Source organism: Nesoenas mayeri (genome assembly GCF_963082525.1).
Source record: "Nesoenas mayeri genome assembly, chromosome: 1".
NCBI lineage: Eukaryota > Metazoa > Chordata > Aves > Columbiformes > Columbidae > Nesoenas > Nesoenas mayeri.
In genome coordinates, this window is record NC_137541.1 from 129,568,389 (window position 1) to 129,594,471 (window position 26,083).

Below are 26,083 nucleotides of genomic sequence, written 5' to 3' on the forward strand. Positions count from 1 at the left end.
AAACTCACTTTGATCCAGCTCCTGGGAAAAAAATCTATGGCTTGTGTATATGGGTCAGATTAATGGGTTACGGTGGCCCATTCTGTCTGAAAGTCTGACTATATGGGAGGGAAAGTGGTTATTACTAAACACAAAGTAAAATAGTGAGATGACACTTGTTGAGAACACCGCACAGCACAGGTCAGAACAGCAGGGGTTTACCTGTTCTTTACACCAGTGTAACTAAAAGTGCGTAGCAGTGGTGAAGTAGGTGCCAGTACCTGGCAGTTACAGTAAAAGCAATAGGGAGTTCCAAATTGAGCAGTCATAAATAAAATCTTTCCAGAGACATCATAAGAATCATCAAGCCACTGCTGTAACTTTTCAGCACTGTAATTCAAGTCCTGGATCAGCGATCCTCAGCTATCAACACAGCACAGGCAACCGGAAGCACAGAGCAAATGGGGACTGTGGCTTCTGCAGAATCAGTGGCCTTATGCGTACAGTGAGCTTTGCATCCATGACTGCATCGCTGTGGATGTATCGGTATCGCTGCAGCAAAGCTTAAGAGGCACAATCGGATATATTTTCAGGACTAGAGTTTGATGAAGGATCAGCAGTTTAGCCACATGATGGAAGCTGACCAGTAAGAGTGACAGATCTTCCAACCTGTTTTTTTAATTTTATGTAAGGGGCATGTCTTGGTTTATAGAAGTGATGTTTTCCAGCGAGGAAAAAAAGAGTTTGACTGCTGGCCAAAGGAGGAGGTACGAATGATCGGAAATGGGCAGGAAGAACAAACAGGCAAATGATGGTATTGTAAACATAGATGAAGACAGTCTTGTTTAGTTTGGGCTGCCCTTTCTCAGTCATGCTTGTGGATCCAGCCTCATTTGCAGTTTGGGAGCTCAGAGAACTTCAGTGTGGACAGGACTAAGTATCCTTCAGGTGCCTCACGGCTGCAGCTTTGCAAAGAGATCTGCTGTGTGCAGGAGCTCAGGTAATTGTGTTTGGAGGGTGAAAGCTCTCCTCATCAGTTTTAGAAGGGTCTTGTTTCATGCCTATCAGGCAACACTCTCTCTCCTGTAAAGCATTACAGAATTAATAACAAAGTCCAACCTAAAATCCAGTCTGATAACCATGCTTAGTTATGAACACAGTATGCACTTCCTGCTAGTGGGAGCAAACAACCTCGCCCAAGCAAAGGCATACTCAAGACCAAGGTGCGCTGGAGACTGTAGCATAAAGCCAAACCAGCCATTTTGTGCAGGAGCGGCAGCCCAAAACCATGCATAGAATCTGGAGGTTCCCCTCACAGAGAAATGCATAACACAGATCTGGCTCTACCAAACAACTGAAAATCCAATAGCCTGAAGGATGCAAAATGCACACAAGGAGAGCACCAATTTTGCAGTTAATGTGGCAATGGGATTGAAAAAGCAGATAACTGTCCGAGTTACTAGAGAGTGGGCCAGCACCTCAGTTCTTTGTTTTTACAAACAAGCAGGAAATTAAATTCCCAAGCAAATAAAAATCTCTGTGAGCAGGCCAGGAGGAAAGGCAGCGAGCAACGGCACAAACGCCGTACGGCAGCAGCCCCTCATTGAGTCTAGCGGGAATGCAGGCAGGGGGAAAGAAACCCAGTCCCAAAATATGGCAGCTGTTGGGTGCGAGGCAGCTGCCCCGCATGGGTGGAGAGGAACGGCCCACCCGGGGCAGAGGGCAGCTGTGCACCCCTGGCTGAGCGCTGCCCCTGCTCTCCCCCTCCTGACCCGGGCAGTGAGGGCCAGCAGAAAGCTCTGGGTGGTGGACAGAAGCAGGGGCAGGCCCACTGCCGGCGTGTGTGCCCGGGACAGGGGGGCAGCGACACAAGCGGGCCCACCCGGCTGTTGTTTTTGAAAGTGTGAGTGCATGAAACAGGTATGTGAGTGGAAGTCTGTGGTTAGGGCTGTGTGACTGGATGCGAGCGAGCCTCCATGCCGGGGCGGGTGCGTGAACCTGCTGGCAGCTCCCAGCTGGGGTTTGTGTACCGGGACAGAGGTGGGAGTGATGCCTCCACGTCTGTGGGGTGTTTCTGTGCCCGTGTGTACAGGCAGAGGCCAAAGGGCACCCCACGCTGTGGCCGTGCCTGTGTCCCTAAGGGGGCATGAACCACCTCCCACGCTGGCAATTCACGCGTGTGCGAAGGGCGGGGACACGGCCAGACCCCCCCCACACCCACTGCCGGGGCCGCCCCGCAGATGGGGCAAAAGCGGCGCCGTGGCGGCTCCACACCCTCGCAGGGCCCAGCAACCGTTCCCCAGGGCACCCCCGTTGCCGGCAGCGGGGCGCCCCGCAGGGGGACCCCCCGACGAGCCCTCCCAACGCCCGGGCACTGGGGCTCTCCGGGCCACGTGTGCGGAGCGGCCCCGGGAGGCCGAAAGCGCGGCGCGGCCCACTGAGCCGGGTGCTCCCCGCCCCACGGCTGGCGGGCCGGTGGCGGCCGTTCTCCTCCCCTTTACGGGGGTGGGGGCCGGGCCAGCCCGGACCCCCGCGCCGCCCCCACTACCTGCGGGCGGGGGCGCGCGGGGGCGGGCGCTGGGGAAAGTTTGTCTCTGTGGTTGGCTGCGCCGCGCGGCGCGGCTGGTCGGGGCGGGCGGCTCCGTTGCGCTCGCAGGGCAGCGGGAGGCGAGCGGCCGGCCGAGGAGCGCGCTGCCGCCGGTCTCCGGGCGAGGCGAGCGTGTGCACCGCCGATCCCCCTCGCGAAGGGAGAGGTACCCGCGCAGCCCTGCCAGCATGGGGCACCGCGGGGAGAGGGCGTCCTGCCTGCCTCTCCTTCTCCTTCTGCTGCTGCTCGGTGAGCCCGGGGGCTGCGCGACGGGGGACAGCGGGGAGGGCGGGCGGAGGGGCTGGGCCGGGCTCGGACACCGCGCCCGCAGGTAGCGAGGGAGGGTCGGGCCCACGGACGCGGCCCCCGCGGCGGGGAGGAAGCGCCCGCCGTGCCGTGCCCGCCTGAGGCGCGGCGGAGCTCAGCCGGGGCGCTGCCGCGCCGCCTGCCCGCCGGGCTGTGCCGTCCCCCGGCTGGCCGGGTCGTCGCCGCCTTCGCCCTCTCCCGGCCCGCCCGCCCGCGGGCGTTAACGGCCGGCGCAGCCCTAACGGCTTCGCAGCCCCCCCGGCCCTCGCTGCTCCCTCTAAGGGCCGGGGCGCGGGTTGCTGCCGAGTGTTTCCCCGGAACTTCGAGGGGCCTTTTCAGAATAGGGATGGGACCTGGGAGGTGCTGCTTGGCGTGGTTCCTCGGTGCGAGGGGTTTGCACGGGCGGCCGGGGTCCCGCGGCGGTGCAGCCGTAGTTGCTCTTGCACTACCTGGTGCTTGGGCTGCGGCTGCTGTAAGGTGAGGGCAGTGACATTTCACTTCGCGGAGCGTGAAGTGACTCGTTTCAGGGTCGAGGGGAGATCTTTCTCCTGCCTGTTCCGCGGGGAAGGCTGCGGGAAGGGGTCCCCACACCCCACATGCCGGCGGCAGGAGCCCGGGCTGTCCAGGCACACAGGTGCTCTGGGGAAGCGATACTTCTCCTGCGCCCTCCCCTCCTGGCTCTCGGGGTTTGCTGCTTCTGCCGTGAAGTTCTCCTGCCAAGACATAACGCATAATTGTGTAGGTGATATTTTATGCCATGTTCACGTAATTGTGTAGCTGTCATTTGCTTAGCATGTGGCATTGTTCCTCACCAGTGTCAATGACAGGCAGCCAGCGTGCAGAAATAAAGACCGTAGTAAGAACTACACAAAAGAGAGGGTGGTGTGTTTTTTTGGTTTTTTTTTTTCTTTTTTTCTTTATTTTTTTCTTCAACACTGGACTTGTAGCATTGTTGCTAGCAGTGTTACCAAAGTAGCAATGAGTTTAACAAGAGAACAAGAAGATTGTTCAGATACGATAGTTAGGTGTAGTATTATGTGTCAGCGCTTTGCTCTGTGCAGTACTTCAGGTGTTGGAGAGCAAGCGTGCCCCACAAATTGCTATATGCAGTTCTTGATTCAGGACACTTGACTAATTGCAAGCAGTAAGTTGGAGCGTTTTCCAGATTTGGGATGGAAGGAGTGAGTAGCTAAACAGTGTCCCAACCCCACGCTGCAATGCTCTTCTTTAAACAAAACTCTATTTGCTGACTTAGTTTGTGGTTGTACTTTTGATGTTTCTATGACTATTTTTTTTTTTTTTTTTTAAGTCTGCCAAAGCACTTTCCTCATGGTTTGGCTGATGAAGCTTTCATAGCCAAGTCTGCAAAGCAGGTAGTTACAGTTGAGAAGTCAGCTCCTAAACCTGGGCTCGTCCTAGTCTCTTTCCTGAGGCTGCTTGCAGGCAGTGAGGCAATCGGGGCAGAGAGGTGTCTATCTACAAGTCAAAATCCTGCCACACAAAGCTGTCTACTGTGCTCTCTCTTACTTGCAGCTGAAATGAGTCACCTTGTTTATCTTTACACTATAAGCATTCTTCCAGCTGGGGAAACAGCGAAGAATTTGGGACAACACCTTTAGTGTTTTTATTTACAAGCAGAAAGGGAATAAAATTTTTCAAGAGAATGCTTTAGTAGGACAAGCAGAAAATTGGAATTCTCAGATATTCAAGATCATGAAGCAAAAACTAGAAAAAAACTAAGGATGATGTGCAACAGGAAAATTGTTTCCTTCTTAATTTCAGATCAAATACTTAGAAGAAATTAATGTTCATGCACATATATCTGTCCACTGTTCATGGTATGGTTTGTCTGGATGTTCTGAGTTGTCTTTTGGGGATTTATTTTTTAATTGGAATGGTGCTGTTAAAATTGAAACTGCTTTTGTGTGTGAAAAAATCCACAAACAAACAAACAAAACCCCCTGAACTTTTCAGTCTTACTTGAGGTGTTGTTGTCTTCTGATACGGTTACTTGGTAGCTTCTATGAGATATTCCAGATGTTAAAAGGTTGGGAAGGTGGTGTTCATCTCACTTTGGATGGGAAAATTATGCTTTAGTGAACATGTGTTTTCTAGCAGCTCTCTAATAGAGAGACATGTTGGAGCTTTTTGTCAACTAAGGTGCTGCAAGTGTTGAGGAATTCTTATATAAGGAAGGTGGAGGGAAGGAGTTCAAGCACAGAAGAGTTCATCCCTTGCGTGTACTTACACTCAACTATTTTGTTCAGATCTTTATGAAATAACCCAGCAAAAGGATATAAATAGCCGAAGTATTTGGCTGTGACAAATAATGATGTTTTCTCATCCTTTTTCTTGGATCCAGTACAGTTACAAACTGTTTGGTAAAGAGATTGTGGATCCTGAGATTAAGGCTTGATCTAGTCTCACTCTTTTCTTCCTTCCTCTGGTATGGTTAGATCCTGAGAAGAGAGGGTGACATGAGGGCGTTTTGCACTTCTATTGCCTGGTTTATGTGTGATTTCATTCTGCAGTCAGTCTGCCTAATCGACCTGTGAAGTGATCTGGAAACCAAAACATCCAAAAAACAAAACAGGTATTTGGTGGTTACCAAGGTTCACACTGTGAAGTAAGCCTTTCAGCTCTCGGATTTTTTTTTTTTCCCCGGTTCTTGTTTGAGATTGAAGATAAGAATTTCAGTGTATCTGAAAAAAGCTGTTCTTTGTTTAAGTGCTATGGGGCTTGAGGAGAGCAGGCACTCAGTAGGTCCTGGGGGAAATCCATTGATGCTAGGTTTCCCAGAGATGGTCTTTTTCTTACTACCATTTACCGTTTAGGCCTGTGTGACACTTGCTGTCCGCTATGATGAAAGTCAGTTCCAGCATGCCAGATCCCCAGGAGCCTTGTGTATACGTGAATAGAGTTACTTCTTACAACTCATATCTGAAATTCTTATTATTTCTTTTTCCCCAGAAGCTACAACAATTAGTCATTTGAATCAGGGTTTAATTCCAGCTCTGCAATAGAAAGCTTTGGTAATTAATATAAGTTATTGTGATCATGAACTTCAAGGAAAAGCATGCTTTAATCTTTCCCTGCATTTGCAGCTAAAGTGAAAGCATTAGAAAATGGGAGAGCCTCAAGGTTTAGGGCAGGGAAATGATGTAAGGATGATTGCCCATGGAGCGTCCAAGGTGTGCTAGAGTGGAACGTGCTTCCTGTTCCCTTGCTGGTGCCTGCTCACTGGCTGGTGAGCCCAGCGCTGATACTGGTGGCCTTTGCCTGCCTGCTGTTGGGAGGAGGCAGGCTCAGATCCTCGCTTGATACTCAGAAAAGGAGTTGTCAGCTGGGCCTGCCTGTCTCTGTTGTAGCTTTAGAGGTGGTTAAAAAGGCTCCCAAAGGGAAATTGCCAATGAGCTTGTCCTGGTTGTAGCAGTTGCACGCTGCTGAGGCGGTAAAAGCACGTAGTAAGTGTTGGAACTGGGTTGGTGAGGCACTATAGGGCAGGTGCTGTTGCTGAGGAGGAAGCACATTCCTTGTGGTTTTGCCATGCTGATGTATTTTGTTAGTGTGTAGGCTGTGGGAAGGTGTGGGAATCAAAGGGAGAGCAGTGTAGTGAGTGGTTTTTTTTTTTTTTACCTCCTGTGTTCTTTTGGGTTGGCAAATGATAGCTTAGTCACCTTTTCTGGCTCTCTTGTGTCTTTGTATGTTCCTGTTCGAGGCTCCTTTTTAGGGAGCCTGGGTGTTTTTTCTGCGATTCTTTGACCTTGTCCTCCAGGTTTCTTGGTTGTTACGTTTCAACATAGCAACAGCTTGCTCTCTTTAGGTAGCCTCTGTTGTATTTGGCTCTAATCCCTGAACTGGGGTATAAACCTGCCTGAACAAGATTTGAGGTAAGCAGTAGGGGTCATTTAAAAAAGCAGTCACATCCTTGATTAGAGGGAAGTGTACTTAGGAAATAATATGTATCCATCCGTCTAGCTGTATAAACATTCAGGGACATTTGAGATTTCAGCCTTCACATCTAATAAATGTATGGGTTGATATGTTTTTGTGTGTGTGTTGGTTTTTCGTTTTTGTTCTTTCTCTCCATTCTCCATAATTCTTGTCAAACAGACCTGTGTATTTTCTGAGTAGAGAAATGGTTACATATCTCAATAAGATACTTACAGAGAGTTAACATTTCAATTATCTGGTTTTAGATGCTTTGCACTGATATATTTTTTAGGGGTGGAGTTCTCTGTTTTAGGAGCAAGGGAAATGGACACATCATCTCCATTGTCACTCCAATCTTCAAAAAGGGCAAGAAGGAGGACCCGGGTAACTATAGACCGGTCAGCCTCACCTCTGTCCCTGGGAAAGTAATGGAACAACTTATCCTTGGTGCTATCTCAAGGCATATCAAGGATAAGAAGGTTATTAGGGGCAGTCAGCATGGCTTTACCAAGGGTAGGTCATGCTTGACCAACCTCATAGCCTTTTATGAGAATGTTACAGGGTGGATGCATGATGTCCATGAGGATGGAGCTAGGCTCTTCTCGTTGGCAAACAATGATAGGACAAGGGGCAATGGGATCAAGCTGGAACACAAGAGGTTCCACTTAAATTTGAGAAAAAACTTCTTCTCAGTAAGGGTGCCAGAGCACTGGAACAGGCTGCCCAGGGGGGTTGTGGAGTCTCCTTCTCTGGAGACATTCAAGACCCACCTGGACATGTTCCTGTGCAACCTCACTTAGGCGTTCCTGCTCCAGCAGGGGGATTGGACTAGATGATCTTTTGAGGTCCCTTCCAATCCCGAACATACTGTGATACTGTGATCTGAAAATGTGAATTCTTTCTGATTATGTGTAGAAATCAATCCCTTGAAAGTTTAGTTGGAAAGAACTTGAAGAAAACATTACTAAGATGAGCTAGGTCAAAATAGGGGTTATATCAGTGTCTACCAAGGTCTCTAGTAGTTTCAAAAGAAAGATTTTTAGGTGGACTATAAAGTAAGAATCTATATCATAATGCAAAGAAAATTATCTTTATAATACTTTGCCTTTGACTTTTATTGAAGTTGTTCTAGTTACTTCATAGGCCCCTGCTAGATGTTCTGCTTTCTTAGGAGATCTGCAGTAGTAAGTGACAAAATCTGTTTTCTAGAGACATCTAAGGCAAAATTGTCTAGGCATATCAATGTTTCAATATCTGTCCAAGAATGTATCTTGCATGACCTTTGTCCATAACCTGAACAAGGTGCCCTGAAACTGGATCTAAGAAGACAGGTTTTGTCTGAGTTAGTGTATCCTGCCCTAAAGAAGGAATGGGCTTGTACCAGTGCAATACTCAGTTCTCCATTTGCCCATTTTTTTGGTCAGTTGATTCTTTAGAAAACCTTCAGTTGTAGCTTTCTTCAAAGGCTTAAATACCTGCTGAGAAGGGCTTTAAAAATAATGAGAAACTTTTAATATACCTTATGTGATAGGTTTTGCAAAGGGCAAAGGTATAAAATCAGTTTAAGGCTATCCAGCTTTTCAAATAGGATGATCTGAAAAATAGCTGATCAGATACCAAAAGCCTTGAATATGTCTTTCTTGATCATCAGCATATTTGAAATAAGAAGCAGGAGAGAAGTTATGAAACTTATGAAAGTTTTAGGGTTTTTTAGTTTTGTATCAGAAACTGACTTATTTGTTTGCATATAAGCTTTCATAATTGTAAAGCATAATTGATTTCTTCTACCTGAAGTCTGAAACAGAAAAAAGGATGTGTGTGGTGTGGGTTGTGGTTTGTTGTTTTATTTTTTTCTTTCTTTTTTTTTTTTTCGTTCTCTTTTTTCCCCAACCCTCTTCTGGAGTTGGAAGAAGTTTCAAAACTGGGTTTCCAGTGGAAACCATTGTCAAATTTATGGCATTCTAAGTTTAAAGTCAGATAGAACCAGTGTTGCTAAATGCCTTTGTTGAGTCTTGTAAAGTTATAAAGCAGTATGGTAATGCTGGTGACAGGGTCTGAAGAAGCAGCCTGGAGAACAATATATTTTGTATACAGCAATGGCAAAACACTGCTGCAGAAATACTAAGAATTGCTGAAGCAAGCTGAAGTATTTGACTAGTGATAATCTCTGTGGCCAGGTGGAATTTACATGGATGCCCTAAAGCAGGGGTATCAAACTCATTTTCACCAGGGGCAAAATCTGCCTTGCAGTTGCCTTCAAAGGGCCGAATGTAATTTTAGGACTGTTTAAATGTAACTACTTCTGCATTTATACAGTCCTATAATTACATTTGGCCCTTTGAAGGCAACTGAGAGGCTGATGTGGCCCCTGGTGAAAATAAGTTTGACACCCCAGCTCTAAAGCATCTGAACTGTTAGCTGAGCTATGGGAAGAATAGGTGACTAAGACACTGAGTCCTGGACAGGATTTCCTTTAAAAAAGGATCTGAGGATGGTTTTTTGGAATTAATTAACTTGTGAACTTCAGGAATGAGAACTAATTAAAGACTGGAGCTCCCAGGCAAGCTGTCACAGCTGCTGATAGGCAGGGCTGCCAGCAATGCCTGTAGTATATCTGCATGATACTTCTTGTTATGAGGGCTATATCTTAAATTGTTTATTATTCTGCAAGACTTTAGGCATTCATGCTGAAATTTTTCTGGGCTGGGTATCTATCATAGGTTGATGTTTTTTTCCTAGGGATTACATTTCCACTTCCCTGTTGCCACCCCAATAGCTCCATTATTTCCAAATGTTACGCTTCAGGAGGGGGCAGAGAGAAACGGCGCTTTTTTTTTTTTGCTTTTTTTTTTTAATTCTTGCATGTTTTGGCCAAATTTCCCTCCTCATTCTTAAACAAATAATAATCTAAACTGAGAAGTTCTATCACTTCCATGCTTTAGAGGAAGAGCTAGGAATTTGGCTGGAGAGTTCACATTGCATCAAGAATGTGGCTTTTAGGAAAAATCTCCAAATTTGGCCACATCATAAGACTTGGAAGAGCATCAGTTTGTAAACGCTCGGTAGGGAATTAGTCTCAGGTCCCTAAAGAAAACACTCTGTCTTTGCTTTTAAGGTGTTAAAGGCTTATAGCTGGAATTGGGGGCAGAGAAGTGGAAAAATGGAAGCTTCCTTTTTTATTCTGGTTTCAGACTTCTGGAAATGTGTTGTAAAGTCTTTTTAATTTTTTTTTTTCTTCCTCTTTCTCCCCCTTCTGCCAAATTGGCCAATGCTGGAGCAACTTGCTTGTCTGTGTGGATCACTGATCATATCTGCTGAGAGAGTCTGCTTCTTGTAGCACACAAAGTGTATAAATCATATCTCTTATATGTGGCTTTTAAAAAAAAAATCAATGTAGACTTTGTGCGGTTTTTGACTTTTGTTCTTTGGCGTCAGTTCTTCGCTTAGGCTTTTTCCCAGGTGTCCACCATTGTCCTATACTTCATGCTGGTTGTAAAACAAGTCCTGCTGCTACAGTTGCTCTCAGAAATAATAATAATAAAAAAGAACTTTCGCATTCTCTGTTTAACAGGCTTGATTAGTCTGGACTTGCCTTTCTGCTGACTTTCTTAAAGATGTGGTTTAGCTGTGCTGCTTAGGGCTTGCTTCATGGCTGCAATTTGCATGCTTTCATGCTTTTTGAGTCACTTCTTTTTTTTTCCGTATCAGTAGCCATTAAAAAGAGTTTAGTGGAACCGTTACTGGGGCTCATGTTGGTTAGCAAGAGTCCAGTTCTGACAAAAGCTAGCTCTGCTTAGGTTTGCCACTCTTGAAAAGAAAAATAGCCAATATAAAGGACTTTGCTTCCTTACATGTTCCACTGTTAGCTCCAACTGCAGAGATTTAGCATCGTGTTTCAGTGGCTCTTTGATGCAGTGTGGCTGTGGGGAATCTTTGAGCAGGCTGTAACGTCATTGTTCTCCTACATGCATTAAAATTATTGTTGCAAGAGGCATCCACAGGGACCTCTGCCAGCTTCTTATTGATGTGTTCAGTTTCATCTATTGACACACTACCCTTCATTATTACACAGTGAATCCTGTGGCAGTGGAATTTGCTATTAAATCTGCCCTGTGAAAGAGAATTGGCAGGAGCTGCTTTAAAAGCAGCCTGACCCCTGCGTTTGCAAAGAATAGTTTCTAAATACAAAACAGATGCTGAACTAATAAGGGATGCTTCCTAAATTTTCAGGGTACCAACCGTAATGATTTTGATAAAAATTTATAATTCACATAATTTGTGAATAACCATTTAAGTTTCAACACCATATTTTCCCAGAAACGTATGTCTAATCAGTACATATATTCATTTGTGCTTGAATACTGCCAGTAATGCTGAGGTGAAAATAGGCAATTATTTGTTAATGGAAACTGTTAGGATAAGCAGCAAAGTGTTAGTTTTTCTGTCTGTACTTTAATTCTCTTCTGAGTGGGAGAGGTGATGCATCTTCTTTTGCCTTTTACCATTCCACAAACTATTTTGTGCTTTCAGAGCACCATCCGTAATATTTACCTAGATGTTTCAACCTCACCATCTCCCAAAAGAAGCATTATGTTCTCTAGAAGCCCGGTGACATACTGTATATTGGGAGGTGATGTCAGTGGATGGAATTTATGGCTATGTAAAGAGCTTTAATGTTGTATGTAGAGCATGCTTGTTCATATTCAGTTCATATGGAGATTTAAATTAACATGGGGTAATAAGTATCGCATCAACCTTGTTTCCCTTTGATCTCAGGGTTTGGTTCTAGACAAAGCATGCTGTACCTTTTGGGTTAAAGAGTTTTAGGTGCTTGGAGTAGTCTTCATTAGTGAGAAAATAAAGAGCATGACAGCTTCCCGGAGACAAAACCGCTCTGTGATTGTCTAGAGGTGGGAGGTAGCAAGGTAAGCCTGAGTCTTTATGTCTATCACAAAGCAGGGCTGAATGGACGCTAAAGCTATTGACTAAGCCCTGGTTGCCAGCAACAGTATTGATAGGCACCTGTCAATATTTGCAAAGCCGTTGACATCCCTATGTTTGTGGGTTTGTTTACATAGTTAAAAAAAAAGGTTGAGAAAATAGCATATATAGCCAGGAGTCAATGGGCACAGAAGTGTGGTTGTTACTAGAAATTAGAGGTGGGAAAAGAAAGGTAAGGAGAGAGTACTGGAGCCGGACACCTTTCCCAGAGAGAAAGGGAAGTGAGGGAATAGCTTGTTTAAAATGGAAGAATTAGTTAAAGTTGTGTCTGTGTGAGATGGTGAGGTTGGGGCAATTATCACCAAAAAACAGCCTTACTAAAAACCACAAGTTTCTCAAAGCTCTGTGATCAAATCTAGAAGTACCCTCGTTTTCTAAGCAAAGTTTTCTGCTCACCACTGGCAGGTAGATGGTATATGTAATTGTAGACTCCTGCAGAGTTTAAAACAAGACTGATTTGTGATGTGTGTGGCTGCAGGGTATACTGTGGCATCTGAACCGATGCTGGTGTCTGCCTTTTGGGTCTGAAAGGGAGGGGTAAGATGGAGCCTGCAGTACTGTGAATAGTGTTGCTGGGTGGGGATGTCCTTCTGAAATAGCCAAAGAACAAATTAGACTTCAGCTGTTACTCTTGTTCCTGCTCACAAGCAGAGGGTGCAGGGAGTGTGCCAGTTCCATACTTCGCCTGATAAAAAGCTGTAAGCATCAGTGGACAAAGGCCAAAGCTACTTAGAAAGGAGCTGTTAAAGGTGATCTGAAGTATTTCTCACTGACCTTTCTCTTGGTATAAGCGGTCAGCTTTTGGTTTGTATGCATATAGAGAGATGATTTCCCCCCACCCGCCCCCGCCTTCTGAAGCTGTAGAGACACCTCTTTGTGCATCTGGGAAAAGGCAAGCGACCTGCAGATGCACACAGGGCAGATGCACTGGGCATTTCTGTAACAAAACTTGTAAGGTAGGTCCTTCCCTTGCTTTAGCAATTCCTGCCCAGAATAAGAAACTAGTCCCCTCACAGTGGTTTTATGGACAGTATGTAGGCCATCACAGTAACTTGCTGGTTTCTCTTTCTTCTGTATTTCTCTTTTTGGCCCTTCTGGTATTGGTGCATGTGGGTTTGGCCAAAGTCCAGTGTGAATACTGTTTTCACATGAGTGATGCTTTGGGGTCAGCAGTAATTCTCCAGTGTCAGAGGTGCCTTGTTGTTGTAGGATCTTGCTCAGAGTCCAAAGTGGGACTTTTGCCAAGTGACTGTCGTAAGTACACAAATGTTTATTGGAATTAAAGCCCTGCAACTGAGGCTTCCACCTCAAAGGAGGCTGCTAACATGTGACATCTTATGATACCACTTAGGCTGAAACAATGTGTTCAAGGTAGATGTTTGCTGGGGAGATGACCAGTCACAGAGCTACAAGGTGAGCCTGGAAGAGGAGTGGACTGTGCTTGGGGTTGGGAAGATGTTTGGAGATGTTTGCAGGGAGGAGGCAAGGGCACAAGGTGCAGATTCTGTGAATATCATAGTGATGAAGAGCATTTACCTTCACAGTGATAATTTTTTAATCTTGGCCTGGTAGCATAAGATCTTTTTTGACCTTGGGTACATGGGAGGTGGAGTAAAATGAAAAAATGGTGCCTTGGGGTACCTGGGTGTGAGGAGAGGGGGCAATGGTCTCATAGAAAATCTAGCAATGACATATGTGGGACTTCCTTAGGACCATTTTCTTTGGATCTGTGTGCATTAAATGTATTGAAACCCTGTTGAGAAGACTGATTTAGGTTAGGTATTCTTTCCCCCTACCTCCTTGCTTAGCTGTCAAACTCAGGTTGAGAGGGTTAGTGTGATGGACAGCTTTGGGCTTGAAGCTTTGTACTGATTGTCAGAGGACAAAGAGATCTCTATTCAAGGGCCCATGTTGTGAACTGGTGGTAGAGGACAGCTGGTCTCAGGCAGTTTGGTAACGTGAAGCCGGAGCTTTCTGCATTGCGTGTGCGCATATGAATCCAGCCTTGTGCCTACCTTTCTGCTGGTCTCATGTAAAATGAGTTACTGGTTTTGCTTCAGCTGAGTGAATGTATATCACTGGTGTGAGCAAAATAGCAGGCGGGTACTGGGTGGTGTTCTAGTCAACAAATTGTTCCCTGAAAAAGGCTGAGTGAGCTTAGTACCCAGTTTCTGATACAAAACAGCCAGATGCAGATCAGATCAGCTGTGGCTGACACATGCACGTGGAGGATGCCAAGGGGACAGCCCTGTTTGCCCTGTTCTTGACTGTTTTGTTTGCAAGACTGAGTGAAGAACTTTGGCCTTCAAAGTTGAGTGTTTCTCAGTACTATTTAACATCCTCACTTTCCTCTGCACCTCCCTATCAATTGTTTTTTTTTACATGCATTATAAATTTGAAAGGCTTGTGAATTGATGATTGGTTTGAATACACACAGCCACAGAGGTATTTAAGTTGTGGTAATTAATGCCTACCTTTAAGACTTCCGCATAGTCCTGGATGTATGCCACTAGATGATGACTGGAAATATCCTGGTGATTGTTCCTGTCTGTTTAGGAAAACTCCTAGAATCCTCACTGACAATTGCATGTACCCACTGTTTTGCAATTTGATGTAAGATTTGCTCCTGAGTGTTATATTTACCTTGTTTTAAACAGATCTCTAGTACTTCCTCAGAGGCAGTAGCATGTATGGGTTCATCATGCTGGGTTTGGACACTCTCTAAAGATGTGTAAAATGGAGCAAGCATGGCCAACTATGTTCTGCTGTGGCATTCTTTGGAAATGGCAGGTTCATACACTGAGTGTAGCTTGGACAGCTGGTGGGAGCTTGCAAGGATTTGCGGCTCTGCTGTGGTAGCCTCTGCCGCAGGGACCCAAGGCTGTCTCCTAGCTAGCCTGTCTGTACTGAGGTGGCTCTCCTTTGTCTTGAAAAAGATGGCATGCATGCTTTGCATGGAAATAGATAAACGGTAGAGAATATCTCCTGGCAAATGTGAATAGCACTCATTTATAGAGAATTCTGCTTATCTGGTGGTATATATTGTTGGCGTTTTTGGAAGAGTGGAATCTCTCTGTTGCTCTCTTTCAGAACATCTGTTTCTGTGCATGAAGTAATCTCTTGCCTGCCTTTTTTCTCCTGTTTGAATCCACTTGCACCTAAGCAGTCTCCTCTGCAGCATCAGAAGTATGAATGCCAGCAAGGATTTTTGTCAGGTCATCTTGGATGTTTTGTTCTGCAGGAAAGTCACTATGCATAGAAGCACTGGAGTGTGTACTTCTGATAGGGCAGGACCATGAGAGGCTGTGGGCCTGGAGCTGAGTTTGAGCTTGTTGATGCAAGATGATAGCAAAGATAAAACGGTGCATGTGAAAATTTACAGAGATTCCTCACTGAATCTGTCTCAGAAGATGGACCTCTATGTTGTCTCTTCTGGCTGTATCAGCTGAACTGATGAAAGATCTCTAAAGAACGTTGCCTTAATCCACTGTGGTTATGTAAATACTGCTACTAGATTATACAGGTTTTCCTGGAGTTTAAAACAAAGTAAGATTTAAAAATGAAATTAATTAGTTGGCAGAACATTCTTTAAATTTATGGTGATGGTCTATAGAAATTCCACTGTTCATTTCTGGATCCTACCTCCCCTCAGCATCATCTAACACCCATATTGTTGTACAAGATTTTTAATGTTGCGACAGAAACTAATTGGAATGAGTTAGTGTTTTCTTTCCATGTCCTTTGACATTTCTGGTGTTTAAGGAGGAAACAGGGACAAACATTTGAGTGACATCCAGGCTTAGTAAGAGCTTGTGAAGTGAGGCTGAGGAAGTGTGTCCTTTTTTCTTCCCTTTTACAGACAGAAGTTAAGGAGACTCATTTTAAACTTTTGCTGCAGAATGTTTCTTGTAACTCCAGTACTACCTTATGGTCTTAGTCTGGCTTTGACATCTCCAATTCAACATGCAACTGTGGTGCATTTCCATAAAAATATATAAATGCTGAAACAGTCCATGGTAGTGACTTCCAGTGTCAGCATTCAAGGACACAGCTTTTACCTCTGCTGTTGTTTCAGGCTCTCTGCAGATAACTCTATAGCCTTGGCTTACAAGAGATCTATTTGGGTGGGTTTCATTCAAAGTTTTGGCTAAACAGTATATAAATATGTATCCTTCCTGTAGAAAGCAAGATTCTGATTATAATCTCAACTGAGTTCTGCTGCTTAAAGATGATTGTTTCAGTGTTAACCAGTTGACTGACCATGCCTGTGACTCTTCCCTAGGAGTCAGCTATGCCCATACCCTTTCTTAAAGCGCTTATCAGCTATGAATAAGAAGTTTTTTTTTGATTTACAGCACCATGCCTGAGAGCTTCCTTTTACCAGAGGTTTTGTAATCTGAACAATGTGATGCACGTACAGCTTTATTAGAATTGTAAAATCCCATAATGATTAGAAGAGAAGAATATGTGTGCCAGGCGGATTAATGAAGATGGTTCTTTTCATCAGTAGAGATATTTTTTTCTGTAGGATCTCAGAGAATTCTAGGAGATCTCACTGATTGTACTGAGCAGCTGTGGGTGATGGACAGGTAGGGAATTTCTTTCATTGAACTGCTAATAGATGAAAGTACAGTAGTGTGAATGGGGCAGGCAAAAATACAAATACCTTCAACAAAACTGCCCAGGGAAGATAATTACTCAAGTGTTAAACTGATTTAATTTTTTTTTTAAAAAAAACCCACCAGTTCTCTTTGCCAAAGAGGCTCTCCTTTTATGATAAAGGCAAAGAGTGCTTCTTTTCGATCTAGGGACAGACTAGGCTTCTGTACTTTAAGACTTCCTAGCAATCCCTTGTTCAAGGCTTATTTATTCCTTGTGAAAGGGACAAAGATCTTGAAATAATCTGTGTTTTGTCTGGGGAAAGGCAAAACCTGATCTATTTGTGTGCTTTGTATCCTGCATTTTGACTCTTGGTAGGCTTAGGCTATAAAACTACAAACAGTGGAGGCATTTGTAGGCTGCTCTTGCATTGCATTACGGCGAGTGCTCTTCTGCTTGAATTCTTTGAAATGTCTTAATTTGATGTTGTGGATTGTAACTGATTTAAGCTCCTGGGAAATGCTCTTTAGATCATTAATCTCTGAAAACCTGTTCTGATTTCTGAAAACTCAAGTGGGGAGACAGAGGGTGAGGTGAGAGGAAAGTTACGTAGTTAACTAGAGCTCTGTAAATGCTTTATGTACCCCTCTTCTATTTAAGTCTTCACTCGCAGCAGAAGTGCTTTCTAGGTACTTTGTTACTTTCTTGTAACAGTAATAATACTCATTGCTCTCTAATAATAAGTAAACATTGTCATAGGATAGTGCTGTTAACATGATTTATGACTGCCATACCAAGAAGAGAGCTAAAGCCAGTTGATTTGGTGATCCAGTAAAATAAAAATTGAGCAGGGAGTATAAATAATACTTTAAAACTTCGGAGTACAAATTTATAAACAATGAAGAAATTAAAAGAGGAAATAAACAGTTTTGTTGTATTTATGGATGAAGGGCTTGTCAGTTTTTGTTATGGTTCTTAAATTGTGTGTTGCTGACATTGGAGGTGACTAGATGCATAGCTGGGAGGAGGATCCTTTATTTTGAAACCATTGAAAAGTCTGACCACATGCGTACTGCATCACTGAGTCTTAATGAAGGCATAACTCCTTTTCTTTTGCCCACTAAGGGTTAGATATAACACTGAGTTTTTTCAAGGAATGTTATATTTTCAAATGTTATCATAAACATGAGAGCAAGGGGAATTTTCTGATATCGCACAGCATCTAATGCCTTTCTTGCTTTTGTTTTTGTTGTTAATATTTGTGAGATCAGGCTTTCAGTTCAGTTTTTTTTTCAGCCTGAGTTCAAGGCCTAAGTGCCAAATGGACACCTCCTGGGTATAGGTTCGTGTGGTACAAATGTATTTCACAGTTCTGTTTTCTTCCTGTTTTCTTATGAATGCATCCACATGTTGTGTTTGCAATCTGAAGGATATCTTAGTTAATATAATCCCTGGTGCTAAGGCTGGGTGAACATGTCTCCTTGATATGGCTTCCAGGATATGTTCTGATAAAGGCATCAGGGCTTGCTCTGCACATTGGAGAGCGATGTTTTGTGCTCCGGCTTTTTGGGCCTAATCAGAAGCACCTTTGGGGCATATTAGCTCTCCCTGTGCATTGAGAACATCCCCTTTGTTACTTGAGGGACATTTGCCCTCAAGTGAAGGGGGAAGTTCAGGAAGATGTCTGTTACCTAGAAATCTCAAAGGTGCTTAAAAGTAACTATTAAGAATATTCTCTAGCATTTTGAAAATGTGAACTGCTAATTCTAGTGTCTGTGGCCAAATCCATCTACAGCTTTCCAGGTGATTTTTGACACCCTTGACTTTCTGAATTGGTTATGGACTTTCCACTTCTGTTCTTATACTGTTCTGTATTGTATGCTGATAAGCAGCTGCTGTGTTGCACCAGACATAATTTATTTTCAGTTGATGTTAAAATTGTTTCTTTGCATTAATGCAGTGGCTGGTAGAAACTTGTGAGACTTAGTCTGCAATAGCTTTTGCAATGGGTATTTGGAACTTGCCTTGTTGTCTTTGGTTCTTATGCTACATACACGTACCAGTTCAAGATCCAGAAAATGACTGGCGTGCTCTCTGTTGAGAGGAAGTTTGGCTGTAGAGTCTTTTGTTCTATTGAACAATGTAATGTGGGACATAACTGTTCTTCCCAACATAGCAAAATGTGAGGGTCTCTGGGGTGAATACAGTCTGCTGTCTGTTTCAGTGTAAGCTGGTTTGAAGTGTTAGTTACTGAATTACTTCAGGATATCCAAGTTTCACCCAAATACTAACAGCTACTTATTTTGTATGTAGGTTGTCTTATTAAATAGTGTAACCTAGAACAGCTCTGCAAGGAGTCTGGAGCAGAAAAGAAACAATTAAGCGTTTTCCCTCTGGGCATCTTTCAAAAACTGTATTCTCCTCCTCCTGCCATTTTAATATCATGTTGCTTCTCTACCCACTTGTCTTTCTTGTTTCATGCTCAAAAGGGCTCACTCTCTTCTGATTTTTAAGAGTTACTTGAAAATTCTGTGTGTGAAAATTCTTTCATTCTTTTTTTTTGTGTCTCTTACTGCTGGGCACAGCCTAGTCACCAGCCTGGGTGCCACTGAGGAGCAGCAGTGGTAAAAGGTGTTTCCTCCAAGCTCCTGCTTCCTGATGCAGCAGAAAGAGAGGGAAGGCTGACACTAAAGATTCATTGAGCCTCATGTCTTGTCTCTGGCAGTGCCTAGTGAAGAGTGAGCACACCCTCTTACTATCCTAATGTTTCATTTCATGACCATCTGTAGCTTGGAGACTTCCTAAGTTAGAAGTTGTATTCTCATGTTTAACCTTAGATGTTTCCTCCAAAAGTCTGCTGCCTCATGGGTGTTTCCTTTGGCACCTCTGAAGTTTCATTTTCTGAAGTGTTCTGGGTGATGGTGCATATTAGCTCATCTCTGACTGTGTGTTAACTTTGCCTTTCTTTTATCACCTGTGGTGTTGACCTTCCTATACACAGCATGACAGTGACACCAGCAAAGTAAATACTTCTGGGATACATTTCTTGAAAATAGGAATAACAGGAAACATTTAAAGATGTGTATTTAGGCATGCTTATCTGAAAATTAGTAGGTAATGTCTGAATGCCAAACTGTACTATGACTCCAAGCAGTAATATGTTGTGATGTAGTCTTTTATTACATGGGTATGCATTGTTTTTCTCAAATGTCTAAGGGCATAAAATTCTCCTCAAAAGCTTATGTGTGTGTGACGTTCTGTAGTGCTGCGTGTTACTGTGCATACCAGGGAGCCTATTAAGTATTGGTTGGAGAGGTAAGAGTGGGTACTAATGCAAATGTTGCAAGTTACTCAAAACAGGTAACAGTGAAAACTTGCTGGCATGTAACCTAAAGTGAGAGGAGGCTTTGAATTTGTGATGGGGAACATGAGAAGACTGCTGGACTTCTTTAGCCAGATATTGAACTGATGAACCTTGCTATTCTGCTGCTGGAGATACCAAAATAGCTGCATTGAATACAGGGCAAGCTTTTTGGAGGTGATGGAAGGCTTGAGGCTATCAGCCTGAAACTCTACAAAGAGACTTGGTTTCCCAGAATGTTAATGCTCAGGGCTTTTTTGAAACTTTAACCTCTTAATTTCTTGAAGTATCTAACTTTGGTCACAAAGAGTGGAGTATTTGGTTTTTTTCCTGCTTGCTCTAGAAGGTGCAAGTACAAAGGAGTTTGTTTCTCTCCAGGACTGGGATAATTGGGAGTGGAGTTGTGCAAGATGCTCCTCTTGCATGAGGTAGTTCAGCTCTCTGCCGGTTTCTGAATCTCTCACGTGTTTCCTACATGCACATACCTGCCCACCTGTTCCAGAAAGTCTCTTCTTTTTGTCCAGTAAAATTAATCTTCCAGTAAATTAAACAGCAGCCACGTATATTACCATTTCCTTTCATGTGTGAGAACAGCTTTCTAGAGGTTTAATACAGAGGCGTGGACTGCTAATTACACAGCTTATTTGCCTTCAAGCTCTCAGAGGCAGTGAATGCCAGCGAATTTTTGACTCTTGCATGCTTTTTTGAAAATTTGGGCTGTTAAATTTGTTGAGCAGGGATAAGGAACACTGCAAAGTGTAGGTGGTTTTCATATCCTAGCCATACGTTTTTTCGTGGTGTAGCTCACATTTGTGATTTAGGGAAGAGTTCCCCTCTCTGCACTGAGGTTCAAGTTAAATGCGAACAGCCTTTTAGGTGTCCTTTAGGAGCATCTCCATTACCATTTTAGTTGGGGCAAGGATTGAATTTCTGAGGTGAATCTCCTTACTGTCCCACTTTCTGCATGTTGCTTTTCACAGGGAAGCAATCTCAAGTGTGCAATTAGGATTCCTTTGGATGTAACTGAGCCAGAAGTGTCACTCTAGGAGGGTATCTGCTGTGCTTCAGGTGCCATTGGGTCTTTGGCCTCTGACACCAAACCTGGTCCAATGCAAACCTCCAAGCATGCATTGTGTGATTCATGGGGTCTCAGCACTGACTGCACCCTCCAGCCTTTTCTCCTTTTGAACTGTGCCAGCTGCTAAAGTGGACAGTTGTGGCAGTCTTACATTTCTATGTGATGGGGGATAAGGTTTTTTGCCTTTTAAATATTAGTGAAATAAATAAGCAGGCTGTCTTGAGTTCCATCTACTGATCTAATACCTGATTTTCAATTTTCAGGAGTCTTAATGCAACCAACCAGATTGATTTACATGTTCTTGGTGAAGCTTTTTCCTGTTTTTTCAGGACTGCCTGTTTTGGTATTTTTCTTTCAAATAGTGAAGAGTGGTGTGGTATGCCTGTTTTTAAAGACAGTTGTTTTGCAGACCTATCTGGGGGTAACTTTATTTACCGGTCTGTGTAGAGGTTACACAGACCCTCTTAAAGACCTCGACCAGAATCCCTGTGTGCCTTCTAAACGTTGTTTTATGTCCCTGACCTCTCATCTTTTTCTTATCTGGACCTCTTTCCTCTTCTTGCCCCTTCTGAAGCACTGACCTCCTCTTTGCAAGAGGCAAACAATACTGTAATGAAAAATGTCTCTTGCTGAAAGAGGGGTAATTTCATGTGTCCACTTCTTTTTTTTTTTTTTATGCAAGAGGCCAGACTGGCTGCCTTTTCTGGGGCAAGAGAGTTTCTCATAGTCAGTGCCATAGCAAATAATAAAAGCTCAGCAGCAACAAGTACTGTAAATACCTTGCAGTCCTGTTCTCAATTACAGATTTAGTTATGTAAATCTTGTATTAAAGGAGGAAGAGCCCTGATGTCTTTTAAATCATCTGTGTGTGCACGCATGCATACAATTCCTTCTTGTCTAGGAGAAAAATATCTGTGCTCCTAACATGCAGGCTCCATAGAGATTAGCATACTAAACAGTATTGTACTGCATGACCTGAAATTTGCTTTTGAGTGCTAATTGGATCTATGGGCTTTGAGAGAAGGGATTGGAAAACACTGGTCTCTGGTTTTCCAGGTTGCAGACAGCAGTATGGATATGGTGGTGGTGTAGGTGCCCAAATGAAGTCCTCGGGGCAGTTTCTGAGCTACAGGGATACCAGTTGATAGAGCACAAGCTGTGTCTTCTTTGCATTTGCTTATGTCTTCTTTTCCTAGCTCTACATATCCTTCTGTTCTCATCTTTACGTTAGGAAACAGTGTGGTACAGTGAAATAAGCACTAAGCCTGAAACTAGGAATGCCTGTAATCTGTTCACAACTTCTCCTGATCTACTGCATGAGTTTAAACTGGTTAGTTAATCTGTCCAACTACATCTTCTGCAGCAAAAGAGCTGGCAAGAGCTGTGCTACTGCACTTAACCCGTGTGTACTGCTGAGGCACAGGCACTCTTTCCCATGCCGTAGCACCCATTCTGTGTGCATCTGTTGTTGGGATTTTTAATGTGGCTGCTTTCTTGGAGATTATATGTGGTGAAGATGGGACTGTTAGATAATTAAATTACAGATGAAAAGGATTACTCCATAATCACTAAGATCCATTCCTTTATTGGCACCTATGGCTGCAAATCATTTGTCAAGTGTGGAGCCAGGGTGGGCCAGTGCCATATGCTGCCCTGTTCAGCCTGCCCTGGGCAGCCTTGCTGCCCAGCCACCTCCTTCCATCATCTCTCACAATGGCAGATGCAAACAGAGCGAAGCTGCCCTTCAGGATCTCAACCAGAGAGTCTGCAAGCCTCATGTGTGCATTGGGTTGTTTTGTGTTGTGACTTCTCTAATTGAGCTTTGCTCTGTTGCTGTTTTTGCTGAAGCCACTGCAATGCCTTTTCTTATTCAGTGCAGTTTGATGGGAAAGTAGTCTCTGTGTACTGAGATTTGAAATGATCCTCAAAAATAATTTTTGGTGAAGTGGAGGTTAAGTTTAATAATATCTGGATTATGAAAGCATGTGGCTTTTTTAATCTCATTTTCCAATCCCCTTTAGACTTAACTTGGCTTTAGAGAGGACTTTGTCTGGTATGGATGGGGTTTTGGGTTAAATTGCAGTGGATGAGTGCCACCAAATTTAAGCAGTAAGAAACCCCCCAAAAATGCACCACTGACAAAAACCTCCCTCAAATTCCCTCTCAAACCCAAACACCAAAACCAAAAAAACACAACCAAAAAAGCCTCCCAAACCCAAAAAACAATCCTTACCCCCAAACCCCAGAACAAACAAACAAACACAACCAAAAACAAAGGAAAAAAACTCTGAACCAACAAACATCCAAAGAACCAACACCACACACACACAAAAACCCAAACAGCTATTGGTGGATGTATGGCGTGTTTTTTGTTTTGTTTGTGTGTGGGTTTTTGTTGTTGTTTTTAGTGTAATTGGAAATTATACTAGAATTTAGTATAAATGGAAATTATTTTGGGGAGAAAGGAGGACCTCAGGATTGACTTTTTAAAATGTGTAAGTTGTGAAGTTATAGATTTGTGAAACACATGGATATTGTTTTATGTGCATCTTTTAAAGAAATCTATTGACAAAAATACTTCTTCCTAGCTTCCCAGCTTTCTCATCTCTGCTACATCCTGTTTAAAATCATACTAGTTGAACCATGTATTAGCTTTTATAGTTTAACATGATCTTGTCTGGGATTTGGATATTCACAGTCAGTGTATGATTTTAGTTAATGTATATCTGTCCAAGTCTGATTGTTTTCTCCAGTTAAATCCCAAGAAAGTTCAATTTAATCCTAGTACTGTGCTGCATTCCTCATAGAGCAAGGAAAATGGTTGGTCTCTGCCCAGAGGAAATTGCGGTATAGAGCAAATAGATTTGGACTGCTCTCCTCAGTTCCATTTGCCTTGAGAAAGATGTAAGATAACAGAAAAGTGCAAGTTAATGATGTTGCAGAACAGCACTGATTTTAATTCTGTATATTCCAGTTTGAGGACTTTTTAAAAATATTGCTAAATGTATGCACTTCTCTTGAGTGGGAATTTGTACTACAGTTTTATATCTACATTCTTCCTCTCCACTAAAGAAAATGTGAAGACACTTTAAATACAGCATTTCTGTGAATATTTGCAGCCCTGTTTCCAACTGTGCTAGCTCTTCAGCTTTGAGTTGTGGGCTTTACTGCTTTGTCAACTGTTTTCCTTAGAATGTAACATATTGAACCTCTCCTGGCAACACAAATTGCTTCTGAGGCAGAACAACAGAAAATCACCTCTGTTGCATGACAGTCTAAATACCACTTACAGAGTCCATGGACTTTTTGGGTCAGATGTGACCAGGTAACCTAAATGGGCTGCTCAAGCGGAGTTGGGTAAAAATGGAGTTCTGTGAGACCATTTGGAGGAAAGTAAATGAAAGTCATTAGCAGGAACAGGTATTTCAGGTGAGACCCAAGAAGAAGCAGCATGTTGACTCTTGCATTTCATTGGGTTTTTTTTGTGGTGTGGTTTTGTTTTTTTCCTTCTCTCCTTCCCCTTTTGTTCCCAGCTACATTTTGGAGACTTGTCAAAGGAAGTTTTGATAAGAGAGATGGGTTTGATGGATGGATTAGGAATTGGCTGGATGGCTACATCTAGAGTTGCAGAGGCTCAGTGTCCAAATGGGGATGAGTAAAAGTGATGTCAGTCAAGAGTCTGTATTAAGACTAGTGCTGTTCAGTATCTTTATTAATAACAGACAGTTGGACTGAGTGCACCATCAGCAAATTTGTGGGCAACACCAAGCTGAGTGGTGCAGTTGATTTGCTAGTGGGATGAAATGCCATCCAGAGGGACCCCGACAGGCTTGAGGCGTGGGCGCATGCAAACCTCATGAGGTTCAACAGGGCAAAGTGCAAGGTTCTGCATATGGATCGGGGCAATGTCCAATATCTGTAGAGGCTGGGGGATGAATGGATGGAGAACAGCCCTGCAGAGAAGGACTAGGGATAGTGGTGGATGGAAAATTGGACATGAGACAGCAATATGCACTCAAAGCCCAGAAGGACAGCTTTATCCTGGGCTGCATCAAAAGTGTGGCTAGCAGGTCGAGGGAGGTGATTCTCCCCCTCTACTCTGCTCTCATGAGGCCCCACCTGGATTTCTGTGTCCACCTCTGGAGTCTTCAGCACAAGAAAGACATGGACCTGTTACAGTGGGTGCAGAGGAGGGCTGGAACACCTTTCATATGGAGGGAGGCTACAAAAGTTGGGGTTGTTCAGCCTGGAGAAGAGGAGGCTGCAGGGAGATTCTGTTCTGGCCTTTCAATACTTCAAGGGGGGTTATAAGAATGACAGAGACTTTTTACCAAGATCTGTAGTGACAGGACAAGGGACAATGGTTTTAAACTGGAAGAGGGTAGGTTTATATCGGGCATTAAGGAAGAAACTCTTTATGATGAGGCTGGTGAGACACTGGAAGAGGCTTCCCAGAGAAGCTGTAGATGCCCCATCCCTGAAAGTGTTCAAAGCCAAGTTGGACGGGGCTTTGAGCAACCTGATCTAGTGGAAGGTGTCCCTGCCCATGGCAGGGGGCTTGGAACTAGATGGTCTTTAAGGTCCCTTCCATCCCAAACCATTCTGTGGTTCTATGATAACCTAAGAATTGTGTGCTAGTGAAAGCCTCATGATTTGCTTAGGGGCATTTGCTTTTCTGGGGGATGTTGGAGCAGAGGAGTGAATGGGGAAGACAGCAGTTTGTAACTGTGCTGCAAAATGTGCTGTTATAGTCCTTTCGTATGAATCTTAATCCACATGGTATGTAGGTGGAGTCCAGCTGGGAAGGTACTTGCTTTTTCACCCAGTGCTTTTGATGTGAATTTTCTGAGATATTTCAGATGGCATGGAGATTAGAGCAATCCAGCTGCCTTGCAGTTTGATAGCATTTCTGAAGCTTCACTTAAGATGCAGTATGCATTTCTTCATCCTGATAGAGATAATGGGTTTTAAGCAATTACACCCAGGCTAATTCCTTTTGATAAGAGCTCTACATTATCTAAAAAAAGAATCCTAGCCGCCTGGGAAAGAACAATGTAAATGTCTCTCTCATGGACTCTTTCATTCACTCTTCTGTGATAACTTCAGATGATATGCTGCAGATCTTTCAAGCCATAAAAATCTATCAGTCTTTTTTTAGGTAGGGAGTATTGCAGTCAGGGAGGTGTGACAATACTGTTGGCTTGGAAGGCATGGAGGGAGCCCTCTGTGCTTCAGATGA

At 43.7% G+C, this 26,083-nt stretch overlaps 1 protein-coding gene across 1 annotated transcript in view; it reads left to right on the top strand.

Moving 5' to 3' along the window:
• Positions 1-2,754: 2,754 nt before the first annotated feature.
• Positions 2,755-26,083, top strand: part of PTGFRN (prostaglandin F2 receptor inhibitor) — a gene marked incomplete at both ends in the record, with an annotated part of 66,471 nt that continues 43,142 nt past the window's right edge. The window contains one exon of the mRNA XM_080364109.1: positions 2,755-2,815. Coding sequence (XP_080220235.1) covers positions 2,755-2,815 — 61 coding nt within the window. The remainder of the gene's footprint in view (positions 2,816-26,083) is intronic.